Source organism: Glandiceps talaboti, chromosome 3 (assembly GCF_964340395.1).
Source record: "Glandiceps talaboti chromosome 3, keGlaTala1.1, whole genome shotgun sequence".
In the NCBI taxonomy this organism is placed as follows: Eukaryota; Metazoa; Hemichordata; class Enteropneusta; family Spengelidae; genus Glandiceps; species Glandiceps talaboti.
Genome location: NC_135551.1, coordinates 27,899,223 through 27,921,281, shown reverse-complemented (window position 1 = coordinate 27,921,281; position 22,059 = coordinate 27,899,223). Strand labels below are relative to the sequence as shown.

Here is a 22,059-nt window from a genome sequence, read left to right as displayed (position 1 = left end):
TGATAAATGTAGAGCATCGGTACATTTATGTGTAATATTATAGTAGTGTGCATTGAGCTAATGTTAGCTGTAGAAATATGTAGTCTGTCTCTGTAAGTGACATGGTACCACGTATACTCAAGTGAGTAGACTAAGAATACCTGGTCCAGTGTTGTTCTAAATAGGTTTATTAAAACAACATCACCTGCTCACTAAACATTGTGGCTATGTTTAATACCAGAATCACACGTTATGTGTACTGTTTCCTGGTTCACTCTTCGTTACCAATAACCTCGATTGATAAAAGAAAAATCAGACATTATAGTATAAACATAGACAGTGGAGGGGCCCCATCCACTGTCTATAGTATAAACATGTTAATTATTTAGCAAGTAATTTTTAAAATACCAATCTATATATCTATAAATCTATGAATTGTTTTCTACTGACGATGTGGTTTTTCACTAAATAAATCTACAAATAAGGAAGAGAATCGGTCATTGCTATGCATTAGTTGTTTAAGATTTGTGACGTATTCAATCACTTTGCCTACGAATTTACGCTATATTACCAGGAAGTATCAGTATTCGTAATTTACAACTCACGCCTACTGACTGTCGACTGTTCATGTACACGTTGTACATATGTCCATAACCATGTCGGCTGTATACATGTGTATAGTATACGTTGTACATATGTCCATAACCATGTCGGCTGTATACATGTGTATAGTATACGTTGTACATATGTCCATGACCATGTTGGCTGTATACATGTTTATAGTGGATACACAAAGATTATCATTTATCTGTAAATAAAATTCAAGTATTCAAACAATTCTAGTAGATTCGGGTCAGACATTTAAACAAATGAATTTATTATGCTATGGTCGACCGCTGATTACCTGTTGTTTCTCGTTGCCTCTCTTATCATGTACTTCGCGAATAGTTAGCTTTGCAATTATTGGTTAAGATACATTTAAAGGATACTTTTCACGTTTGTTGCATGGCATATTTACCTTCAAATCTATATTTCTATTAGAATATATTAAACTCAGTTCTATTCGATTCACCAATTCTCTTGGCATAACATGACCATGGTGTAAATATGTCGCTCAGTACAATCACTACACTGATCGGTGCTTATATATCTGTCTTTTTAAGTTTACACGTCTACTAACAGACACACGTATCTACGTGCCCTTATACATACACTGTGACATGGGTTGTTTTGTGGAGACAAAACAATTTGATATCACGTGAAAATTTATTACATGCTACTGTTATCGCTTTGATTTAGCCAAACTACGGACTGTTTTAGTAGAGTAAGAATACTGTGTTGTTAACTGATATTTAGTTCAGAGTACACTAGCCTATAGAATGCAGTTGCGTGGGATGTTGGCTATCGCCATTCCTATTCCGACATTTTGCTAGTGACCGTTTATAATAATTCAAACCTAACATTCGATTATGATTTCCCTCAGCGACGATTGAATATGGTAATTATGTTTACATCGTTGGTTATAATCACGTGGCGACGGTAGTGACGTCATCTCACTGCAGGAAAAATTCAAACCCACTAAGAATTTGTGCCGTCTTTTTGGCTGAACATTCATTAAAGTAAACGGCCACTAGCAAAATCCCAGGTGTGGTAGGGGAAAGGTGAGCGCCCAGATCCCCAAACGAGTGGATTCTAGACTAAGGGTACTGAATATATTATCATAATCTCATATCATAAAACACCGTCCCACCAATCCATACATGACTCTTATTACGATGTATTTTCTCTTTTTTTTTAACAGACCATAATATTCTTTCATACCTTTACAATCGTTGGAGTGACGTCATTTCAACAGACAGACATGGATGTCATAGGGATATCATACATGATGAGAACGTCAATGCTGTTCTACTTCATCTTTGCTGTCCCCTGTATAATTATTTTGTTTACCAATCCCAACACCACCGCAATTATCTTTTTGGCTTTTGGAACAGCAGTTATGTACCTTCTCTCGGTTGTTTTGATTGTCATTTTTTTCAACCACAAAAAGTGCTGCTGTATCGATGATATCATCTACAATACTGATGGTACAAATGCTAAAGTTCTGTCCAAGGAAGATTCAAATCAACTCGAGAGCCAACACACATTAGCAATCATAGTAGATGGCGATGATGGTGATCCTCAAAGTGAACGAGACCGTGGTATTAGATTAGATCATTTGAAAGTATATTAATTGAAGAACAGCATCACTACTAGTCTATACTGAGTTGGCTGTTGAATAAAAAAAACATTCAGTGTGACTGCATTGTATTTTCAGCAACCTTTTTGTGTGAAAACTTCTGCAAATCACAGAAAACTTTCGTTTCCTCAAATGAGTTGCTGGAACGAAAAACCCAGTAATGGACCATAGTAGTGTTAAGTAATGCTGCGAACGTTTTAGTTGCTTAGCAACCAATGGGAAATATCATCATTATCATACCCTGACTATATGCAGAATTAAAGAGTACCCGGATCTAGAGTGATTGCCATCATCTGTCTCAACGAAAGTCACGGAGAAGATTTAGTGCAAGACTTATTCGTCTTTTTTCTCCGATCCCTGTAGACATATTTATTGCAGAAGAAACACAACTACAGCTGCCAGACAATGTAGTTAACTTCGGATAGTGTGCTTACACCAGTTGTATTTTATAGAATGGCACAGTGAAACTAAACAATTCAACTGTTGACAAAGTCACTGACACTGGATTATATTATTTACAAATGTGGAAGGCGGTATAGTGCTGCTTCATTTGAATGATTCTGTCTATTTTTTTCGAGATTTTTACAGTATCACGTGCACTTTTCCACGACATACCCCAAAAGACTTAACTGATTTAACTTTTGAAACGGCGCCATCAAAGGCACGTTTGAGTTAGTAGTTATGGTAATGTATCATCGAAAACCGGTCATCCAACTTTTCACCGTCTGAAATGGCTGAAAATCGCAGCTCTGTGAATCTGACGGTAACTTCCTTGACGGTCTTTGATACATGAATTTAAGTCTGTTTTCAAATTGAAGGCTAATTTACAGAAGTTTAGGTCTTTTTTGTACATGCACACAGAGACGAAACAAAGTAAACCAGATTTAAACTGAATGCCTTCCGTAAGGATTTATGCAAGAAATTTAGCTCTATATCTGTTGCGGCATTGTTGACCACTGATTGTGATACCGAAAAGATGATTGTCGGTCAGAAGTGAAAGGAGTTTCGTTTCTTTTTCCAATAAAGATTTTCAAAGGTGTAAAACTTTTTCAGCTTCGGAATCCTGGAATGCGTTGACAACAGACACTCTCCGTAATGCATGGCACAAACTGAAGTTGAACATCCAGTACCGTAGCCTGTGGGGGGGGGGGGGCAAGGGGGGCAGCTGCCCCCCCCCCCCCCCCCCCCGAGATTTTGGAAAAGAGAAAGAAAAAAGCTACTTTTTGAATACATTGCGATGCTATTAAAATCGTTATTTACGTGACGATTCCTAGCATGCACGATTTAAATGGATAGTTCACTAAAGTGACTGTACACTGACTCCTGGCTAATATGCATATATCGTTATTGTACGCTGGCTGAGCTTTGAATAAAAATGTGTCCAGTTAAAAATTGTAACTTTTGCTGCAAATCAAAAATTCTTTGTGCGGGAAAAAGAAGTGCGCACATGCACTGTGTATTTTCTGCGAGTAGTCTTAAAAGTCTCCTTCATTTGAAGATAGCAAGTCGCAATTATAATGTCAGCGAGTGAAACTCAAAAGAAACTTTGAAGACGGAAAAAGTCGTTCAACGTGAGGTCGCCTGCTATGCTGCAAGCAGTGACTCCGAAGATGCGCTCGATCTCATTTACATCTTGTTCCTTATATTAAAACATTTCAATAAAATAAAATGGCAAATCTTGTCTATGGACATATTGTTGATTTTGATAAAATCTTTGGTGTTAATTTTTATCTCTCTTGTTAGTACACATTATGGTATTATAGTCAATGGATACATACTGTTGTAAATAAATTGAACATTTTGTTATTTGTGATGTATTTTTGTCTTTATAGTTTTGTTTCCTATAGTATGTTCCAATGTGTTGAATTGTATCGGATGGGTGCGTGACTACTACTCTTATCTACTTTTGGTTGTCAATTTCAGTTTTACACAGTACTACAAAAAACAAAACAACAACAAAACAAACATTCAAACAAAATCCACCAGGCTAACGGCAAACTAAGATACTTACACACAGACTAAAACTACATTGTTGTAGTTACACGTGGTAGATTATACATGGTGGTGATAGGAATACCTTGGTAAGGTGCAGTCAACCAATCAATTTTCTAAAGAGTGCAGCAACAGAGACCAGTAAACTTAGTGGCCTAGTTCTTGAGATGCTGCAACGGGAAAACAAGTCATGAGAATAACATAGTCCCCACTATGCTTGGGTTTAAGGAACTGGCAGTTTATGTTGTCATTTTCTTGATATCACTACTCTGATCACACAACAACACTTGTGTCTGAGTTATGGCTTTGGACATGAAAACTGCGCCCAAAAAATCCCTGCCAGGCAGTCATATCGGATTGTATCACAATGAAAATGGATATGCACATGTATGTCATAGAACACTGTCCTAATACCAACTTGAATGAGATCTGTTCAAACATGTCTGAGTTATGGCTTTGGACATGGAAAATTCGCAAACAAAATGGCTGCCATATTGGATCGTATCAAGATGAAAATGGATATGCACATGTAAGTCATAGAACAATGTCTTAATACCAACTTTGAATGAGATCTGTTCAAGCATGTCTGAGTTATGGCTTTGGAAATGGAAAATTCGCAAACAAAATGGATGCTTGGTGGCCATATTGGATAGTATCACGACAACAATGAATATGCACATGTATGTTATAGAACACTGTCCTAAAACCACCTTTGAATGAGATCTGTTAAAGCATGTCTGAGTTATGTCTTTAGACAGGGAAAATTTGCAAACAAAATGGCCGCTAGGCAGCCATATTGGATCGTATCATGAAACAAATTCACATGCATATGTATGCCATTATATGTTGCCCCTGTACCAAGTTTGAAAAAAATTGGTCCAGACATCTCCAAGAAACGACTCTGGACGGACGGACGGACAGACGGAACCCAATCCATAAATAACCAGATTAATATATATATATCAAACTCTTTGTTATAATCTCAGGAATATGGAAATTCGTGATGACAGAGATGATGAAAATTAGTACATAGTAAGTTAGAGTACAATATGTAACATGGTGTAGGAAGATATTTGTTTGATAAAATAAATATACTATGTGTTGGGTTTGTGTATAAGATTAAAGTTTTAATGTGTTAAGGTTGAACATGTACATCTTTTTGTGTGTGATAGGTTTTGAGTCAAATTCGATTTTTTCCTCCGATAGTTCAGCAATGGAGACTTGGACGGTCACATCAGGTTTTACTTGAAAATAATATAAGGTTTCTAAACATGTATTTGAGTCTAAGACAGACAGTAATATATAATGACAGTTCTGGTGACTAATATAATAAAGTTAATATAATGACTATTTATTCCAGTTGGTATAAATGCTATATTATTTGAGTTTTATTTACTCAGTTTCTCTTTGTACTATTTCTTAAAAGTGACACATAAGTCCACACTGAGGGGTGTGTTGGGGGAGGGGGGGGGGGTATTTCTACTTTTATAATTTGTAAAGTATTTTACTGTATATAACCCACTATAAATACTATGTACTTTGGTGATATGAAATAATTAGATGTTGTTCCCCAATGTTTTTTCTTCATTCAGTCAAGGAAATTACTAGTGACCTTTGGGGCCTTTGTCAACCCTCAGGTCATGAGTATTTGCCAGTTGAATGTTGCTAAGGGATTGGTCATGTTGCTAGACATATTTGTATACATTTTTTGAATGTTCGTTCACTTGTATATGAATACCTGATGTTATCTTTGCAATATACATGATCATTTGGCTGTTGCTATGGGCATAGTCATGGTTGCTAGGTATATGTGGATACATTTTTTGAAGGTTTATCCATTTGTCTATTAATCCGTTATATTTGCAAGTGCTCTTGTTGCTAGGCATATTTGCATACACTTTTTTAATGTTCATTCACTTGTCTAAGAATCCCTGTTATCTTTGTGAAATACACCACTATTTGACTGTTGCTGTGGGCGTGGCCATGGTTGTTAGGTAAATTTGCATACACTTTTTGAATGTTAATTCACTTGTATTAGAATCCCTGTTGTTATCTTTGTGAAATACACCAGTTTGACTGTTGCTGTAGGCGTGGTCATGGTTACTTGGTAAATTTGCATACATTTTTTGAATTTTACTCACTTGCCTACCAGATGATGACAGATTGACGGATAATCTGTTGAAGACTCGAAGGACCAAGTGGCTTAAGAATGACATGATTGTTGCAACTTGATTCTAGGAAACATGTATATGATGATATTTTATCTCCTTTCCGAGTTTAGGATGAGTAACTCAATTTCTCTGAAAGTCAGGGAGGAGTCTTGTTAACTGTTTTTATTACAAATTTTGGCAGGTTTATCACACATTTTTTTCTGAAATTTATTACAAATATTGGCAATTTATTACAAATGATTACAATGATTACAATTTATTACAATTATTACGAATGTTGGTTGTTCACTCCTCCTTTAGTTGTGTTTCCCTCACATTTTCTTGTCAATCTGTCAGCAGATCTTCTGCATCTTCTTCATTTGCCTTGTTCAGTTCATGTACTTTTGTATCTATAGAACTTGGGCTGATTGCATACCCCATTGTACATAGCTGTCTGTGGGACTGACATGAAATATTACAAAGTTAATATACGTTCAAAGAAAGTATGCTTCAAAAGTAACTGGTGTACCTCAAATGCAGCATTAGTTATTAACAGTCTCCCTACATGCACAGTGGAAAGTACTTTCTTATGCACTAAAGATAAAATCTCAGTGAGTAAATGTAAACAAATGTAGAATAGTGAATTACCTTCTGTGATAGTCCACCCCTTTTGAGTATAAATCCAACATGATAGGCAAGAGCAGACATCTGGGCTGATCTGTACTTAAGTATTGGTGCCACAGCACATCCAAAATGAAATACATCCATATCTGTTGGTGAATCTGAATTTATGCGCATGGCAGAACAGATTGCAGAAAAGAGCACGGGACATGTAGAGTTCACTTCATTGAATATTTCTTGAAAGGAAGAGTCTTGGAAGCCTTCAGGATGGGATTGACGAAACACAGAGTTATAGTTGTGAACACAAGCGCGTACCTGATAAAGGGAGTGGAAAGAAAGAAAGCATTGCATGGGTTTTGCTATGGGTGTGGTCAAGGTTGCTAGGGGGATTTGCGTACACTTTTTTTTTTAATGTTTACTCACTTGCCTACCAGATGATGTTGTTATTTGACCAAAATATACTGCCATGCTAATGACATGGTCATGGCTGCTTGGGCCAATTGTATCAAAATATTAGAAGAAAATCTGCAGAACAACACTTCTAGAAACTTCAGTCTCACTGACCAAGTACTTTTTGAGATAAAGTTTTGACCAAAATTCACATTTTACATCGAATTTGAGATCATTATATGCTTAACATTTCTTTATCTATACACCTCCAGATGCATCCCCACTAAGTTTCAGCCCAATCTGCTCAGTAGTTTTGGAATTAAAGATTTGTGACCAAAAAGACATTTTTAGCCCTAATTTGCAAATGATGGAATCGTCATGCCATGAACATTTCCTAATATAAACACCCCTAAGAATGTTCCCACCAAACTTCAGACTGATCTGCCCAGTAGTTTTCGAGTTAAAGCTTTGTGATGAAAAATCACATTTTTAACCCAAATTACACACTGGCGGTAAGATCATTTTGATTTGAACAATTTCACAACTAGACACCCAAGGTAATACACCCACCAACTATCATGACAATTGATCCGACGGTTTTTGATTTTAAGTAGAACGAACACACACACACACACACACACACACACACACACACACACATTTCTCCATGGCTATAACACTACTGAACCAACAGAACCTCAGTTCAGTTGTGCTAAAAAACAAAACAATTCTCATTATCAATATATCATCTGAGAGTAACATAAGGATTTATACCCACCTCTGCTGCAACTATTGGTTTTAGATGTTGTGATAGTGCATCAATATTCATGTTTACAGCACGTTTTACCAATTTATTACTATCCTGTGATACAATAGCCGTAGCAACTCCATGATATGCTGGCTCAATAATTTTTTCTGTTGTTTTTGATCGATATGCAATTGTGATCTAGATAGAGAAAAGAATCACAGCTCAATTACAGTAACATACATGTACTGTATTAATTACACTGGAGCTAAAATTTCATTATATGTATTTCCACAAACAGACTTGACTATTACATGCATGCATACTTTCCTTTCGTTAGTAAAAATGTACATGCACACACAGATAAAGGTTCAAGAAACTTAACAAATTTGTAAAATCTTATGTCAATACATATTTTTAATGACAATTTGAAAGGAAAATGTATGGCATGATTGAGAAGTGGAGACAAATGACAGTTTTCAATTGAGGTAACATTACATTATTATTATTATTATTACAACTATTACTATTATATAAGATTTATCTAATTATCTTTTTTTACATTTTCTCTCTCTTCAGCAAAAATCTTGTCATTTATATCAGTGATTGTACAAATATGTAGTCAATTTACCTGTATTTGTGTGTTTTCAACAGGCAATGAGATTAGTCGTCTTGGTGTTGACTGCTTTGTCCTTGACTGTTGTGATGTTGCTTGTACACATAACTGCATTGGTGGTACAACATCCATCTTGGTAACTTTGATCACTGGCGAGAATGTCCTCATGTTAGGTCTTTTACTAACTGGCGTCATCTCTGTTGGTGAATCTTGCACACGTTTTCGAGACTTATGAGCAACCTTACTGGCTAGGGTTTCTGTGACTTCCTTGATACGTTGAGTGGATATTGTAAATTTGTCACATAAACCCTGACAAACAATACAGATTGATGCCGACTTGTCAATGTTAATATTGAGGCATGAAGATAAACATATACGATCACTTTCTTGCAACCGTCGCTTGCGTAAGTAGCCTTTACCTAGTTTGCCTTTGTTATTGACAAATTCTTCAAGGAAGTCGAAATCACAAAGGCCACATCGGTCTATTTTCTTTGTGACAACTGTGGATGACATTCTGACAGAAGGACAACATACCTATGTGCAAAAAAAAATTAAATTAAAAGTAAAAAATACCACCAATCACGTTGTAGCACAACTGTACAGTTTTTAAAAATGCTTATCCATATGCTAGTCCACAATAGGTGTTCATTTGCTGAATGACTATCAAGTTGCCTATCCAACCATGTTTCTATCTTTGTGATATATGCAATCGTTTGGCTTTTGCTATGGGCATGGTCATGTTGCTAGATATATTTGCATAGGTTTTTCAATGTTTTTGTTCACTTGTCTGTGATATTACCTTTGCAATATACGTGATCATTTGGTTGTTGTTATGGGCGTGGTCTTGTTACTAAGTACATTTACATACATTTTTTGAATGTTTATTCATTTGCCTTTTTAATTCCTGTTATCTTCGCAATATACATTATTATTTGACTTATGCTATGGGCGTGGTCTTGTTGCTAGGCTCATTTGCATTCATTATTTGAATATTTATTCGTTTGTCTTTCTATTCCTGCTATCTTTGCAATATACGTCATCATTTGGCTGTTGCTATGGGCGTGGTCTTATTGGTAGGCAAATGTTTATTCAATTGTCTATTAATCCCTGTTATATTTGTGAAATACACGGCTGTTTGGCTGTTGCTATGGGTGTGGTCATGGTTGCAAGGGATATTTGCATACATTTTTTGAATGTTTACTCACTTGCCCACCAAGTGATGTTGTTATTTGAGCAAAATATACTGCCATTTGGTTGTTGCTAAGGGCGTGATCATGATTGCTAGGGCCAATTGTGTCAAAATATTTTGAAGAAAATCTGCAGAATAACACTACTAGAAACATCTCACCAAGTTTCAGTCTCATTGACCAAGTACTTTTTGAGATTAATTTTTGTCCAAAATTTACATTTTAACACCTAATTTAATAAATCTTTCAGAGGAACATGGAAAATCAAATTAAATATTTTATCATCTAAATCATCTGGTTAGCTTGTTAAGTTTCCCTCTTTATTGGGAAAATCTTGTCACAAACATTTGACCATTTGTATGTTCTGTGGATTATATAGGTAATATTTTCAGTGTGCTGCTTTGGTGAAACCTTTTCTTTAGTATAGTTTCTGTTAAGTGCCTTCGGGCAGTCATTTTGTTTAAACCTTTTGCAACAATCTACATAGAATGTATTCTATATTTCCATCTTCTTTTTATATTCTATCAGACTAGCACTATACTTAAAACCTTTACCACTTTCTTTACATATAACTATGCTTTCATTTGCGTGGATTTCAATGCATGCTTTCAGAGTGACACTTTGTTTTAACCCTTTACCACACTTTCTTTATGTAAAAATGGTCTTTCACTTGTATGGATTCTTCTATGTGTCTTTAAATGGCTACTTGTATGAAACCCTTTACCACACTCCTTACATACAAATGGTCTTTCATTTGTATGGATTCTTCTATGTACCTTTAAATCGGAACTGCTATGGAACCCTTTACCACACTCCTTACATACAAATGGTCTTTCATTTGTATGGATTCTTCTATGTATCTTTAAATTGTCACTTGTATTAAATCCTTTACCACACTCTTTACATACAAATGGTCTTTTAGTTGTGTCTTTCTCCAAATCACTACTTGTAGTAGAACCTTTACTAGTCTCTGTGTGTCCAAATGATGTCGTATTCCTTCTCAATGTCATAGAGTGATTTTCAGCATTACTATGTTTGTCGTTTGGGTTTACTGAAGTTTTACACATTATGTTGTTTTTTTCATTAATGTCTGAATATGAACTATCTACCCTTTCAACAATATCTCCATGCAATGTGACATTCATTATTTGAGATGGAAATGGTTCACTTATGAGACTTTCTGCAATAACAGCCCTATGTTCATTCCTCTCCTCATTTTCTAAGGACTGGGATTGTTTGTTTGTTGGTTGATTACCATCACTTTCTTCTTTCTCTGTTGCCATGGAGTTCATCACATTATCACATGTAATTGTATTTTGTGCAAAACCTGTATCAACAGAATTGCCAGGAGAGTCAAGATTCTTTGTTCCACATTCACTTGCCCAGTCTGGTACAGTTTCAGAATGGTTTTCTGTTCTTAATAGTTGGTGATTATCAGCTGAGTAGAAGTCGGTTCCAAGTTCTTGGCCTGCCATCACCTCCTGTGAGTCTTGTTGATACTGATCATCTATGGTTTCTGATTTCACATGTTTGTCCTGTCCAGTTGTCATCGCCCCTGTGTCTTGTTGATACTGGTCATCTGTGGTTTCTGATTTCACATACCTATCCTGTCCAGTTGTCACGTCCTCTTTGTCTTGTTGATACTGGTCATCTATGGTTTCTACTGTCACATATCTATCCTGTCTAGTTGTAACCTCCTGTGAGTCTTGTTGATACTGGCCATCTATGGTTTCTGATTTCACATATCTATCCTGTCTAGTTGTAACCTCCTGTGAGTCTTGTTGATACTGGCCATCTATGGTTTCTGATTTCATATATCTATTGGTAAAACATGGGTAGAAATGTTAAAGAAATAACTGACGTGTTAGATTGGTCTGTACCTTAGAAAAGAGTAAAATATCACTTTTGAATAATACATTGTTTTCATACAGCCTTATGTGATTGTCTTAGACCATGTCACATGGTACATGTACAATATATGAACTAGTGACCCATAGAGACCTTAATTCACATATTCAATGGCCACTGTTATATTTCTAATTTTAAGTAAATTATTAATGTTGTATGGGAGTCCTATCTGACCAATGAAGGCTTTGACTATACATTTGAAAGCACTTGGATGACTAACTGAGACTATATTGTGTATACTATATACTACAATATTACAACGCATACTTATTTTTGTGTAACGACAGACATGAGTCAATGACCACAGTGTAATTCAAGATCATTTGTGGCTCACACTAAGGGCTAACATTGTGAACACAGTATTTTTTGGTTAGTAATGTTGAAGTGACATACATTGGCACTGATATCATTCAAATATTTATACAATTATATGGGCTACATTTACATGACAAAAAATATGGTAACACCTAAAAAGCTAAGAAATTCCTCCCCTTCCAGTGTTCTCCCCAGGATTTGCACATTAGCATAAATTAGCATAAATTTATGTGACAAAATAATTATATTCCTAGGTAACTTAAAGATAAAATCAAAGCACATCACAATATCAGACATAAGTAGTACTAGTACCTACACTATGACTGTGAAATACATATAAATGCTATAACTGAATTCTTGCTGCTTTACCAAGGAGTGTACTTAGCCATGCATCATGGACTACAGCTTTTTTGCTGAGGTTGGGAAACCACGGTAAAAGAAAGGACTTTACCTGCATGATGCCCTTAACTAAAGTACTACACAATGTACATTGTAGTTGTGATTCCATTTGGTCCCCTTTACATTCACTACATTTGTCCCAGTTTGTCTCATCCCAATTTCATTTTGTCCCACTTTCAACTTGTCCCAATCAAATTACAAATTTAAAAGATTAATGGCACAATTCCTCTGCAATGTTCTTGAAAGTCTCTCATGTAGTGAAACAATTACCACAGTAGTAATAGTCATTGCATTGTTTGACTTACTTTCAAGTAAGTATTGAGATTTGTGAAATTTGGGTCAAGTTGAAATAGGGAATTCAATAGTTGACATATAAATGCGTCTATGATAAACGACGATGCAGTGTGACATTGCACTGAAAAAAAAAGTCACCATCACTCTGCAATTTTTCGTGAAATAAGGAGAGAACTATTTGATTTTTGGGTGGGGGGGGGGGGAGGAAGTGGGTATGGCAGCAAATTTTTTCCCCATCACTGTGACAGCAAATTTTTTCTTCTATTGTCAGTCCTGCATCAAATTATTTCCTCTATATGCAGAAGCAATGCAATAATTTTTTTCTCGGTTACCAATTTTGTAATGTGCGGTTCATAACTATACCTACGTGTCACTGGTTCACAACTAATTTGTTCTGTGTTAGTAGCAATAAGTAACGGTTAACAATCCATGCTTCTATTTAAGATAGATAGCTGGTAAAAAATCTATGAGGAGCTGACTGATCACTTGGCTAACTGACATTTTAAACCAATTTATTATACCAATTTAACAAAATAATCAAGTGTGAACCAGCTTTGGAAATTGGTTATGGTAAATGCAATGTCATACACTTACTTAATATTGATGGTGTTCGGAGACCCCTTCCCTTTATTACCGCCCAAATTTAGCTGATTTCAGCACATCACAACACTGTTTTTTTTTTACTTTCTGACTGTTTGAACATTTTTCTCTCTCTCAAGCTAGTACGATTATGGATTCAAATTATTCAACCCCCTCCCCCCCCGAAAACAAATGGTTCACCCCGAAATGAACAAATGCAGACCATAAATTAAACTGACTTACTTCATTGTAATAGACGTAGACTGTGATATATCATCACTAAGGGACTCTGTCGATGTCTCCATTTTGACTCGTTTCTGGCTAACACCACGGGAGAGGTAGCCATGACTGCGGTCACCACCTTGTTGTTGACAATCACTTGGGAAACATTCCTCACAGTACTGTCTGTGAATTTGTAAAATATGTAAAGCAAACACACTACTGGGAACTTCTGAGTAACCAATAGCTTTACTTTTATGCCAAACATCGTACGCAACATCTAGATCGATCAGTGTATTGTGTGCACTTATGGGCGCCGCCATGTTTGATCGAAGTAAACCGTGATGTATTGTGGGATAGTTGGCTCTCGCCAAGCAAGCTCGGATTCATATTGAGTAAATTCGAATCGCGCAGATTGAGACTGACAGACAGAATGACAGATAAAGAAACTCGTATTTAGATAGATACACAGACATATTTGAAGTTCAACATTTTTGACAGAAAAATACATTATAAAACCAAATTTGCCTAGTAATGTCACTATTTCATGAACAATTGATATGTGTTTTATTCTAAATGTACACATTCTCAGAAACATACCAATCTGATTAAAATCCGATGTAGATGTCGGCTAATCGCTCATTGCTATTTTACCTTCGCTATTTTGCCTGAATTGACCTTCTTGGTACATGTTTACATTTTTTAGCCTGATCGCCTCCTCAGGCTATCTAAAAAATGTAAACATGTACCAAGAAGGTCAATTCAGGCAAAATAACGAAGGTAAAATAGCAATGAACGATTACCGACATCTACATCGGATTTTAATCAGATTGAGAAACATACCCACCACATTTCAAACCAATATACCTCGCAATAGTGTTATAGTTCAATATTTTTGTCTTAAAATACCTTTTCAGATTGTATATCTTCGAAAGCGAGGGATAGAATAACAAAAATAATTCTTTATTGAGACTTTGCGTGACAACTCCAATATAATTTCAAAACACTTTGCTTACAGTAGTTCGAAGGATTTAATTATTATATATTACTTTTTGAATTTCAGCTTTTGACACAAACCACATGTTTAATCCCATACTCATTCATTTGGTACCATTGACTTTAACAAATCTCAACTAAATACCATGCCAAGTGTATCTTAATCAGCAATATATCCACACACACACACACACACACACACACACACACACACACACACACACACACACACACACACAGAACCATGCCTACAGCACTCCTGTAGATTAAACTCATGGTCAGTTGAGTTGTGCTAAAAATGAGTCTTGTTATGATTTAAGAAAATGACAACTTCATTGGGGATTAAAGAATGAAAGCGATCTAGATTGAATGCCCTAACATTTTTTTTCATCTTTCCATTTTTCGGTTGCCTCGTTTCGTTTCGTTGAATACCATAAGCCCAGTGGTTTAGTGTAGTTTCGTTTCACCGAATACCATAAGCCTCCTCCAATTCTAATGCGGCAAGGTCGTTTTTGATTGGCTACCGGCACGGGCGCGCTGACTGTGCTGTCCTGTGTCATCCACTATAAACCCGTGTCTGGCATGATGCAGTAATTTTTCAGATACAACAATGGCAACAAAAATTGCAACATTTCTAAGTTTATAGGTTGATTACGACATGACAGGACGTACATTATCAGATGCATCAAATTGAAAACAATCAGACTACGCATTTTTTTTTACTGTTTTTACAACAACAAAAAACCTATCGTACTGAAGATATTTTACGAAGCGTACCTGCCTTCTTTATTAGTTAAAACGCCATTTTCAGAGTAGTTTATATGTTTTCTGTCATTTTTGCTTTGATCATGGCCACACACATGATGGGGAACTCCGGTAAATTGATCGGGAAACCCACTAACATTACCGGCTTTAATACCAGCCTTTAAAAAACACAGTTTCTGTTTCGTCTTGATCTTCGGAAGCTCATTGTCGCCTTCTAAATATCGCCAAATACTTATAAATACAACGTGGAACTGTCTCAAACACGTTAAAAGTTTCATACACTTCGAATAGTAAAGTTTACAACAGTGATTATTATATGGCGGGAAAAGACGCATGCGTAAAATGAGTCTGAATGTCTATAGACGTTCTGATTTGTCAAGACACAAATAATTAGAGAAATTCAACCAGTCATGTGTTTGCTAGTGTTACGATCCAAAATATCGTATTTCGGAATTATGGGAATAAATTCTACTTTTCGGCATTGTAGGCCATAGGTCAGAAATAGACTGGCGATGACGAAGCTGGGCAAACATGATGTAACTGAATTTCACATGATTGGTTAGAGAAAAGTATATAATAACTTTTATGATGGCGTGATCTTATGGCGTGATTTTCTATATTTAGTTGTTGTGTAAATTCCATTGTATTCGAAGTATACTTAAGATGAGAATAAAACATCCAGAATGAGGAGAGGAGCTCACGAGAGACGAGCTCTCGGGTAGGTGATTCTGGCAAGCCGAAATATCTTCTCAGTCGTGACTAATTCCCGACTTGGACCTGAACGATCCCGTACGAGAGTATGAGAGTGTGAGTGCTAGAGTGTAACGTCTGAACTACCCATACTTATACCGTTCAACTCTACGACTCCCAACACTGGTGGAAAATCCAACTGGTCCATTTAATGTTATTACGTTCTGGTAGAAGACTGAGAAGAAACCGACATTTACATCCTTGTCAACGGCCACCTACAGTAATGGCAGAAGCAGACCCGAATATCCAGCAAGAAGCTCCACAGCCAGAAAACAATGGAGCAGAGGTCAACCAAGGCCAGCGGCAAGACGCACGGCTGGTTCACCAAGAGCTACAACGCATTGTCAACAGAATGCAGAATATGACGGTGGGTAACGATATCATACCACCTCAATTTTATGGGAAGGAAGATGAAATACCAACCAGATGGTTGCGTAAATTTGATGCATATGTCGTCCTTAAGCAGTTTGACAATATTCAACGTCTGAATATTTTTAGTCTGCTTATGTCTGGTGAAGCAGAGAGATGGTACACGTCCTTGCCTGGCGACCTGGCGAACAACTGGGAGAACATGCGTGCAGCTTTCATCGGACGATTCCAGAACAGAGCACCACAATGGCGTATAGATCAAGAGCTAAGAACAATTAAGCAAATGGACAAAGAAACAATCGAAAAATATGCCTCACGTTTAAGGGATATGTGCTATCGTTATAACAGAAATGATAACGAGCTTTTTAGTTTATTTTTACAGGGGTTAATACCGTCTATACGTAGTACGGTAATCAACAGAGATCCGGTCAATTTCCAGCAGGCCGTGGCTTTCGCCCGAACAGCAGAAGTGGTGGAACGGTTCGACGATGACGTCAAAGCACTGAAAACCGGTCATACTTCACACACGTCTACAGAGGTTTTACAACAAGCCTTCGACTCTTTGCTAAAACAGAACGAAGTTCTACATGAGAAGCTATCAGCAGCGGCGGTGACGCCCCTCCCTGTACCAGCAGCGCCTGTTCAAATACGACAAGAACCCTACGCAAACGCTGGACCACGGTCACGGGTAGGCCAGAGCTATACTTATTCTAACGTAAATAGACCGCCAGTAGTAACTCCACGTTATGGCGGTCGACAAGTTAATACGGCTAAGCAGATTTGTAAATTTTGTAATAAGCCAGGGCATTCAAGTCCTAATTGTTATGCAAATCCTGATCGTGGGTGTTACAATTGCGGGGAGATAGGCCATGTGGCCAGATTTTGTGATAGAAATGGTGCCCGATATGCTTTTCCAAAAAACGGGTAAACGTTGCGAGACGAAAATTGTATAAGCAGTCAGATGAGAGGTCTCGCAACGGAATATCTTTAAATCTCAATTGTGTTAATTTGCCAGAGTCAATGATTGTAAATGATAATTTAATTAATGTGCGTATTTTTGATCGCAAAGTATCAGCACTTATAGATACAGGTTCCGATGTATCAATAATTTCAGAGTCTTTGTTAATTAATATTCGTAAGTTAAGAAAGTGTAAGCTTTTCAAATCAAGTTATAAGATAGTTACTTTGCCAGATGGGCGTACTTTGCCTATTTTAGGATGTCTTAGAATTCCTGTTTTCTTTACTAATCGTGCGATTACTATGCAAGTCTATGTCCTCAAAGAATTGAAGCAGGATTTAATTATAGGCCATGATTTCTTACGTAGAAATGGAGCTATTATTGATTTTATGAAGCGCAAAGTTACTTTACGTCCATCGTCCCTTATACGCGCGTCTAAGACATATTCTATACCTGCTCGTTCAGAGTGTGTTATATCGGCGCGTGTTCGTGGGAATTACCCTAACGGTATAGTAGGTCATACTACAAACACATTGTCGCTTGCTCACATTGGTATCGCTACTGCGAGAGTTTTAGGTGCTGTGCAGAATGGGCGCGTTCCGGTTAGACTAGTGAATTGTAAGGATACGCCTGTAAAATTGAGGAGAGGTACTCGTTTAGGTAATTTCAGAATTTTGCCAGATGGTACTGATATCCATACTTTTGATACTGATGTTAGTCGCAACGGGCCAGTTGTACGTCCAAATAGGTTAAGTAAAGAGGAGTTTTTAAAGGCATTTGATTTTGAAGATTCTACTTTAACCTCAGATCAGGTATTGCAGTTACAACAGGTATTATGGAAAAATAAGGATGCGTTCGTTGATGACACAAACACCTTGGGATATTGTGATATAATTAAGCATAGAATCAATTTAAAACCAGGTAGTAAGACCGTATCTCGCCCTCCATATAAAGCTTCTCCAGATAAGCGTAAGGAAATTAAACGACAAATTGATAAGTTGTTAGACCAGGGTTTGGTAGTTCCCTCTACTTCTCCTTACAGTTCTCCGGTTTTACTAGTACGTAAACCAAATGGTGAATTTCGTATGGTTATAGATTATAGGATGATAAATTCTATTACAGAACCCATTGCTTTCCCTCTTCCTGGGATAAAAGATACTTTAGATATCATTGGGAGTAAATGTCCAAAGTATTTTTCGACCCTAGACCTTAGTTCGGGATTTTGGCAAATAGCTATAAATCCTGACGATGTACATAAGACTTCCTTTGTCTCTCATTACGGTAAGTTTGCTTTCAAGGTGTTACCTATGGGAATGATGAATAGTTCGGCAAGTTTTCAAAACACAATACAGTTCGTTCTAATAAATTTGCTAAACGACTCATGCTGCGCCTACATGGACGATATTTTAGCGTTCTCAGCAACATTTGAAGATCATTTAATTCATATTGATGAAGTTCTTACACGTTTACGCGAAGCCAATTTAAAGTTAGGACCACGGAAGTGCGTTTTTGGTAGGCGCGAGGTCAAATTTCTAGGTCACCGGGTCAACGAACACGGGGTCATGGCAGATCCTTCTAAATTGGAAGCTGTCAAGAATTTCCCCACACCAAAATCGGTTACAGAATTAAAGTCATTTCTGGGTTTGGCTAATTTCTATAGAAAGTTTATTAAGGATTTTGCTAAGATTGCGCATCCATTGCATGGTCTGTTAAGGAAAGGCGTCGACTTTGTTTGGTCACGTGATTGTGAAATAGCATTTGATACACTAAAGACGGCGTTAATCTCACCTCCTGTACTAGCGCATCCACGGTTTAATGAGGAATTTATTCTATATACGGACGCGAGTAGTTTTAGTGTAGGTTATGTGTTAGCTCAAATTCAGGAGGGTGTGGAAAAACCTATATGCTATGGTGGCAGGGCGCTGTCGAAACCACAACAGAATTATACAGTTACGGAAAGGGAATTTCTAGCTTTGATTCACGCTCTTTCGCAGTGTGAGCAATATTTGCATTCTGTTCATTTTACGGTTATTACAGATCATGCTAACCTTCCCTATTTGATTAAGACTACGGAACCTTCGGGGCGTTTAGCGCGATGGGTACTCAGAATTCAGGGTTTCGATTTTGACATCGTGCACAGATCGGGCTGCAAAATTCCCCATGCAGATTCATTATCACGTAGGGTTTATGATGACGGAATTCATAATTCTGATGTAACTTCTGTTGAAACGGCTCCAGCGGCCTCACATACACAATGTGTCCAGGTACCTTCTACTGATAAGATAGTGCAGGAATCCAGTAGTAATAAAGGTGACGTTGTTAATACGCAAAGTGTTGACAATGACCCTGTAGTTGACATACCAACCTTGTTTACTATTAGCAATGAAAATAGCGTTGACGACATGACTTGTTTGACTTTAGATTCCGATGACGAACTAATAGGTGTTAATGACTTGAATGATAACAGAAGGACAGGTGTAATAGCTGATAGGCAAAGAAACGACAATCATCTAAGACCGCTGATTGACTTTCTTGAATCGGGTGACTTACCGACTGATGATAGACATGCTAAACGCATAGCAAGCATAAGTGCCAATTACGTGATTATTGACAGAGTTCTGTATCATTTCTGGACGCCTAATAGTAATAAATCTGATAAAGACATACGGCGCCAGCTTGTTGTACCTAAGGATTTACGACTTTTGATTTTGCGGAGATTGCATGATGATGTTACTGGTGGACATCTAGGCGTTCTAAAAACGCTGGGTGTCATCAGACAACGTTACTTTTGGGATACACTTATTAAAGACGTTCATAAATACGTTAATAGTTGTGTACATTGCCAAATGCGTAAACCGGGGCATAGAATACGCGCTCCTTTATTGCCGATTCCAGTTACAGGATTATTTGATAGGATAGCTATTGATTTCTGTGGGCCTTTTCATGTTACTAAATCAGGGAATAGCTATGTTCTTGTTATTACGGAATACTTATCGAAATTTGCATGGGCGTTTCCTACTAAGAATATGACAGCAATTACAGTTGCTAACATCTTATTCGAGCACATATTCACGAATTACGGTTTTCCGAATGTCATCTTATCAGACCAGGGGCCCTGTTTCAATTCGCAAATAATGCGCGAATTTTGTCGTTTTTTTGACGTTTCAAAGCGTTTTGGAACGGCATATAGGCCTCAAACCCAGGGTATCGTCGAAAAGTTTAATTCGACGTTACTTGGAATGCTTTCCATGTTTGTTGCCGACCGGGGAGATGACTGGGACTCATACTTAGCGGCAGTTTTGTTCGCGTATAGAGTAGCGCCACATCATTCTACAGGTGTTTCGCCATTTTCGGTTCTGTTTGGAATGGAGCCACGCCTACCGCTAGACGTTACCTTGCTTCCCGCGGTTAGCAAATCGGCAAGTATCAATTTTCATCTGAAAGAATTAGCATCAAAACGAAATATTGCAATAAAGATGGCAATGGACAACATTAAAGTCGCACAGGAAAAAATGAAAGAGCACTATGACAAGAGAGCTGTACAACACGAATTCACAATAGGGGATATAGTTTATTTATATAACCCAGCAGTGAAACCAGGGAGAGCTAGAAAGTTTCACAAATATTATAGGGGTCCATATCGAATTGCTGATTTCATACCGCCACTCAATTATCGATTGCGTTACGTTCATTCAGGAAAGTTATATCCTAAATTAGTACACCATAACAGACTAAAGAAGGGTTCGCTCCGATCTACGTCCTTAGAAGGTAGTACCCCGGATGTCGATCTCGGTGACACAGACACAGACACAGACACGGACACGGAATCACCACAAAATTCGGGTGGTTTCGTTCCCCCTCGCCGTTCGCAGGCGCCCACGTCACCATCAACAGAAACCGAGAGCACAGAAAGTCGAAATAGCGACTCGTCTTCTGTGAGCGCAGAAAGTCAAAGTAGCGAGTCGGCTTCTATAAGCGCTTCAATTCGACACTCGAACGATAATCGATATAGATATCGACGTAGGCGAAATAAGCCGTCTTCACGAGTACCTATTGAATATGACAGTGATAGTTTAGCAGGAGAAAACGAGCCTGCTGGGGACGATACATATTATCGCATCGATAAGATTTTACGCGGACGGCACAAAAACGGTATTTTGGAGTATTTAGTGAAATGGGAAGGGTATCAAAGTTCAGACAATTCATGGATACCGGAATCTTATTTGAACGATGAAGCGATTAAATCTTTACGCGATAATCCGGTTGTAATTACAGGCAAACGACGCTCTACTTAATAGTTAGCACGGCTTCAGAACGGGTTCACTTAGTTAGTTTAAGGGATTTACATTTGTTTTCACCAAGCCTTATAAAAGTAGCTCGCACATTTTAATGTCCACTTATTATTATTTTGAGTCATTAGATGCTAATTGCCAGCCTAATAAGACGATTACTTATGAACATATTTTGAATGTTCCTGTTTTATCAACGTTGTATAACAAGGAATTTGACACGGCACTGTTTGACTATACTTTCAATGACACTCTAACTATGCAACTACCTCAGGTTAAGTTGTTCACAGAAAGTTGGA

At 37.4% G+C, this 22,059-nt stretch overlaps 1 protein-coding gene across 1 annotated transcript; it reads right to left on the bottom strand.

The window, feature by feature from the left end:
• Positions 1-4,266: 4,266 nt before the first annotated feature.
• LOC144433339 (uncharacterized) lies at positions 4,267-13,956 on the bottom strand. Its single transcript, XM_078121645.1, has 7 exons — positions 13,658-13,956; positions 10,828-11,737; positions 8,748-9,266; positions 8,150-8,317; positions 7,009-7,296; positions 6,645-6,822; positions 4,267-4,380 (listed from the first exon to the last, which is right to left on the bottom strand). The coding sequence occupies exons 1-6, from the start codon at positions 13,954-13,956 to the stop codon at positions 6,706-6,708; spliced, it is 2,301 nt and encodes a 766-aa protein (XP_077977771.1). The 3' UTR covers positions 4,267-4,380; positions 6,645-6,705.
• Positions 13,957-22,059: the final 8,103 nt, after the last annotated feature.

Excerpts from the sequence above, each read along its gene's own strand:
- LOC144433339 (XM_078121645.1), bottom strand. The coding sequence starts at position 13,956 with ATGGCGGCGCCCATAAGTGCACACAATACACTGATCGATCTAGATGTT. Across the intron at positions 11,738-13,657 it reads TCTACGTCTATTACAATGAA|ATATATGAAATCAGAAACCA; the intron begins GTAAGTCAGTTT and ends TTTTACCAATAG. Across the intron at positions 9,267-10,827 it reads ACACAACTAAAAGACCATTT|GTATGTTGTCCTTCTGTCAG; the intron begins GTATGTAAAGAG and ends TTTTGCACATAG.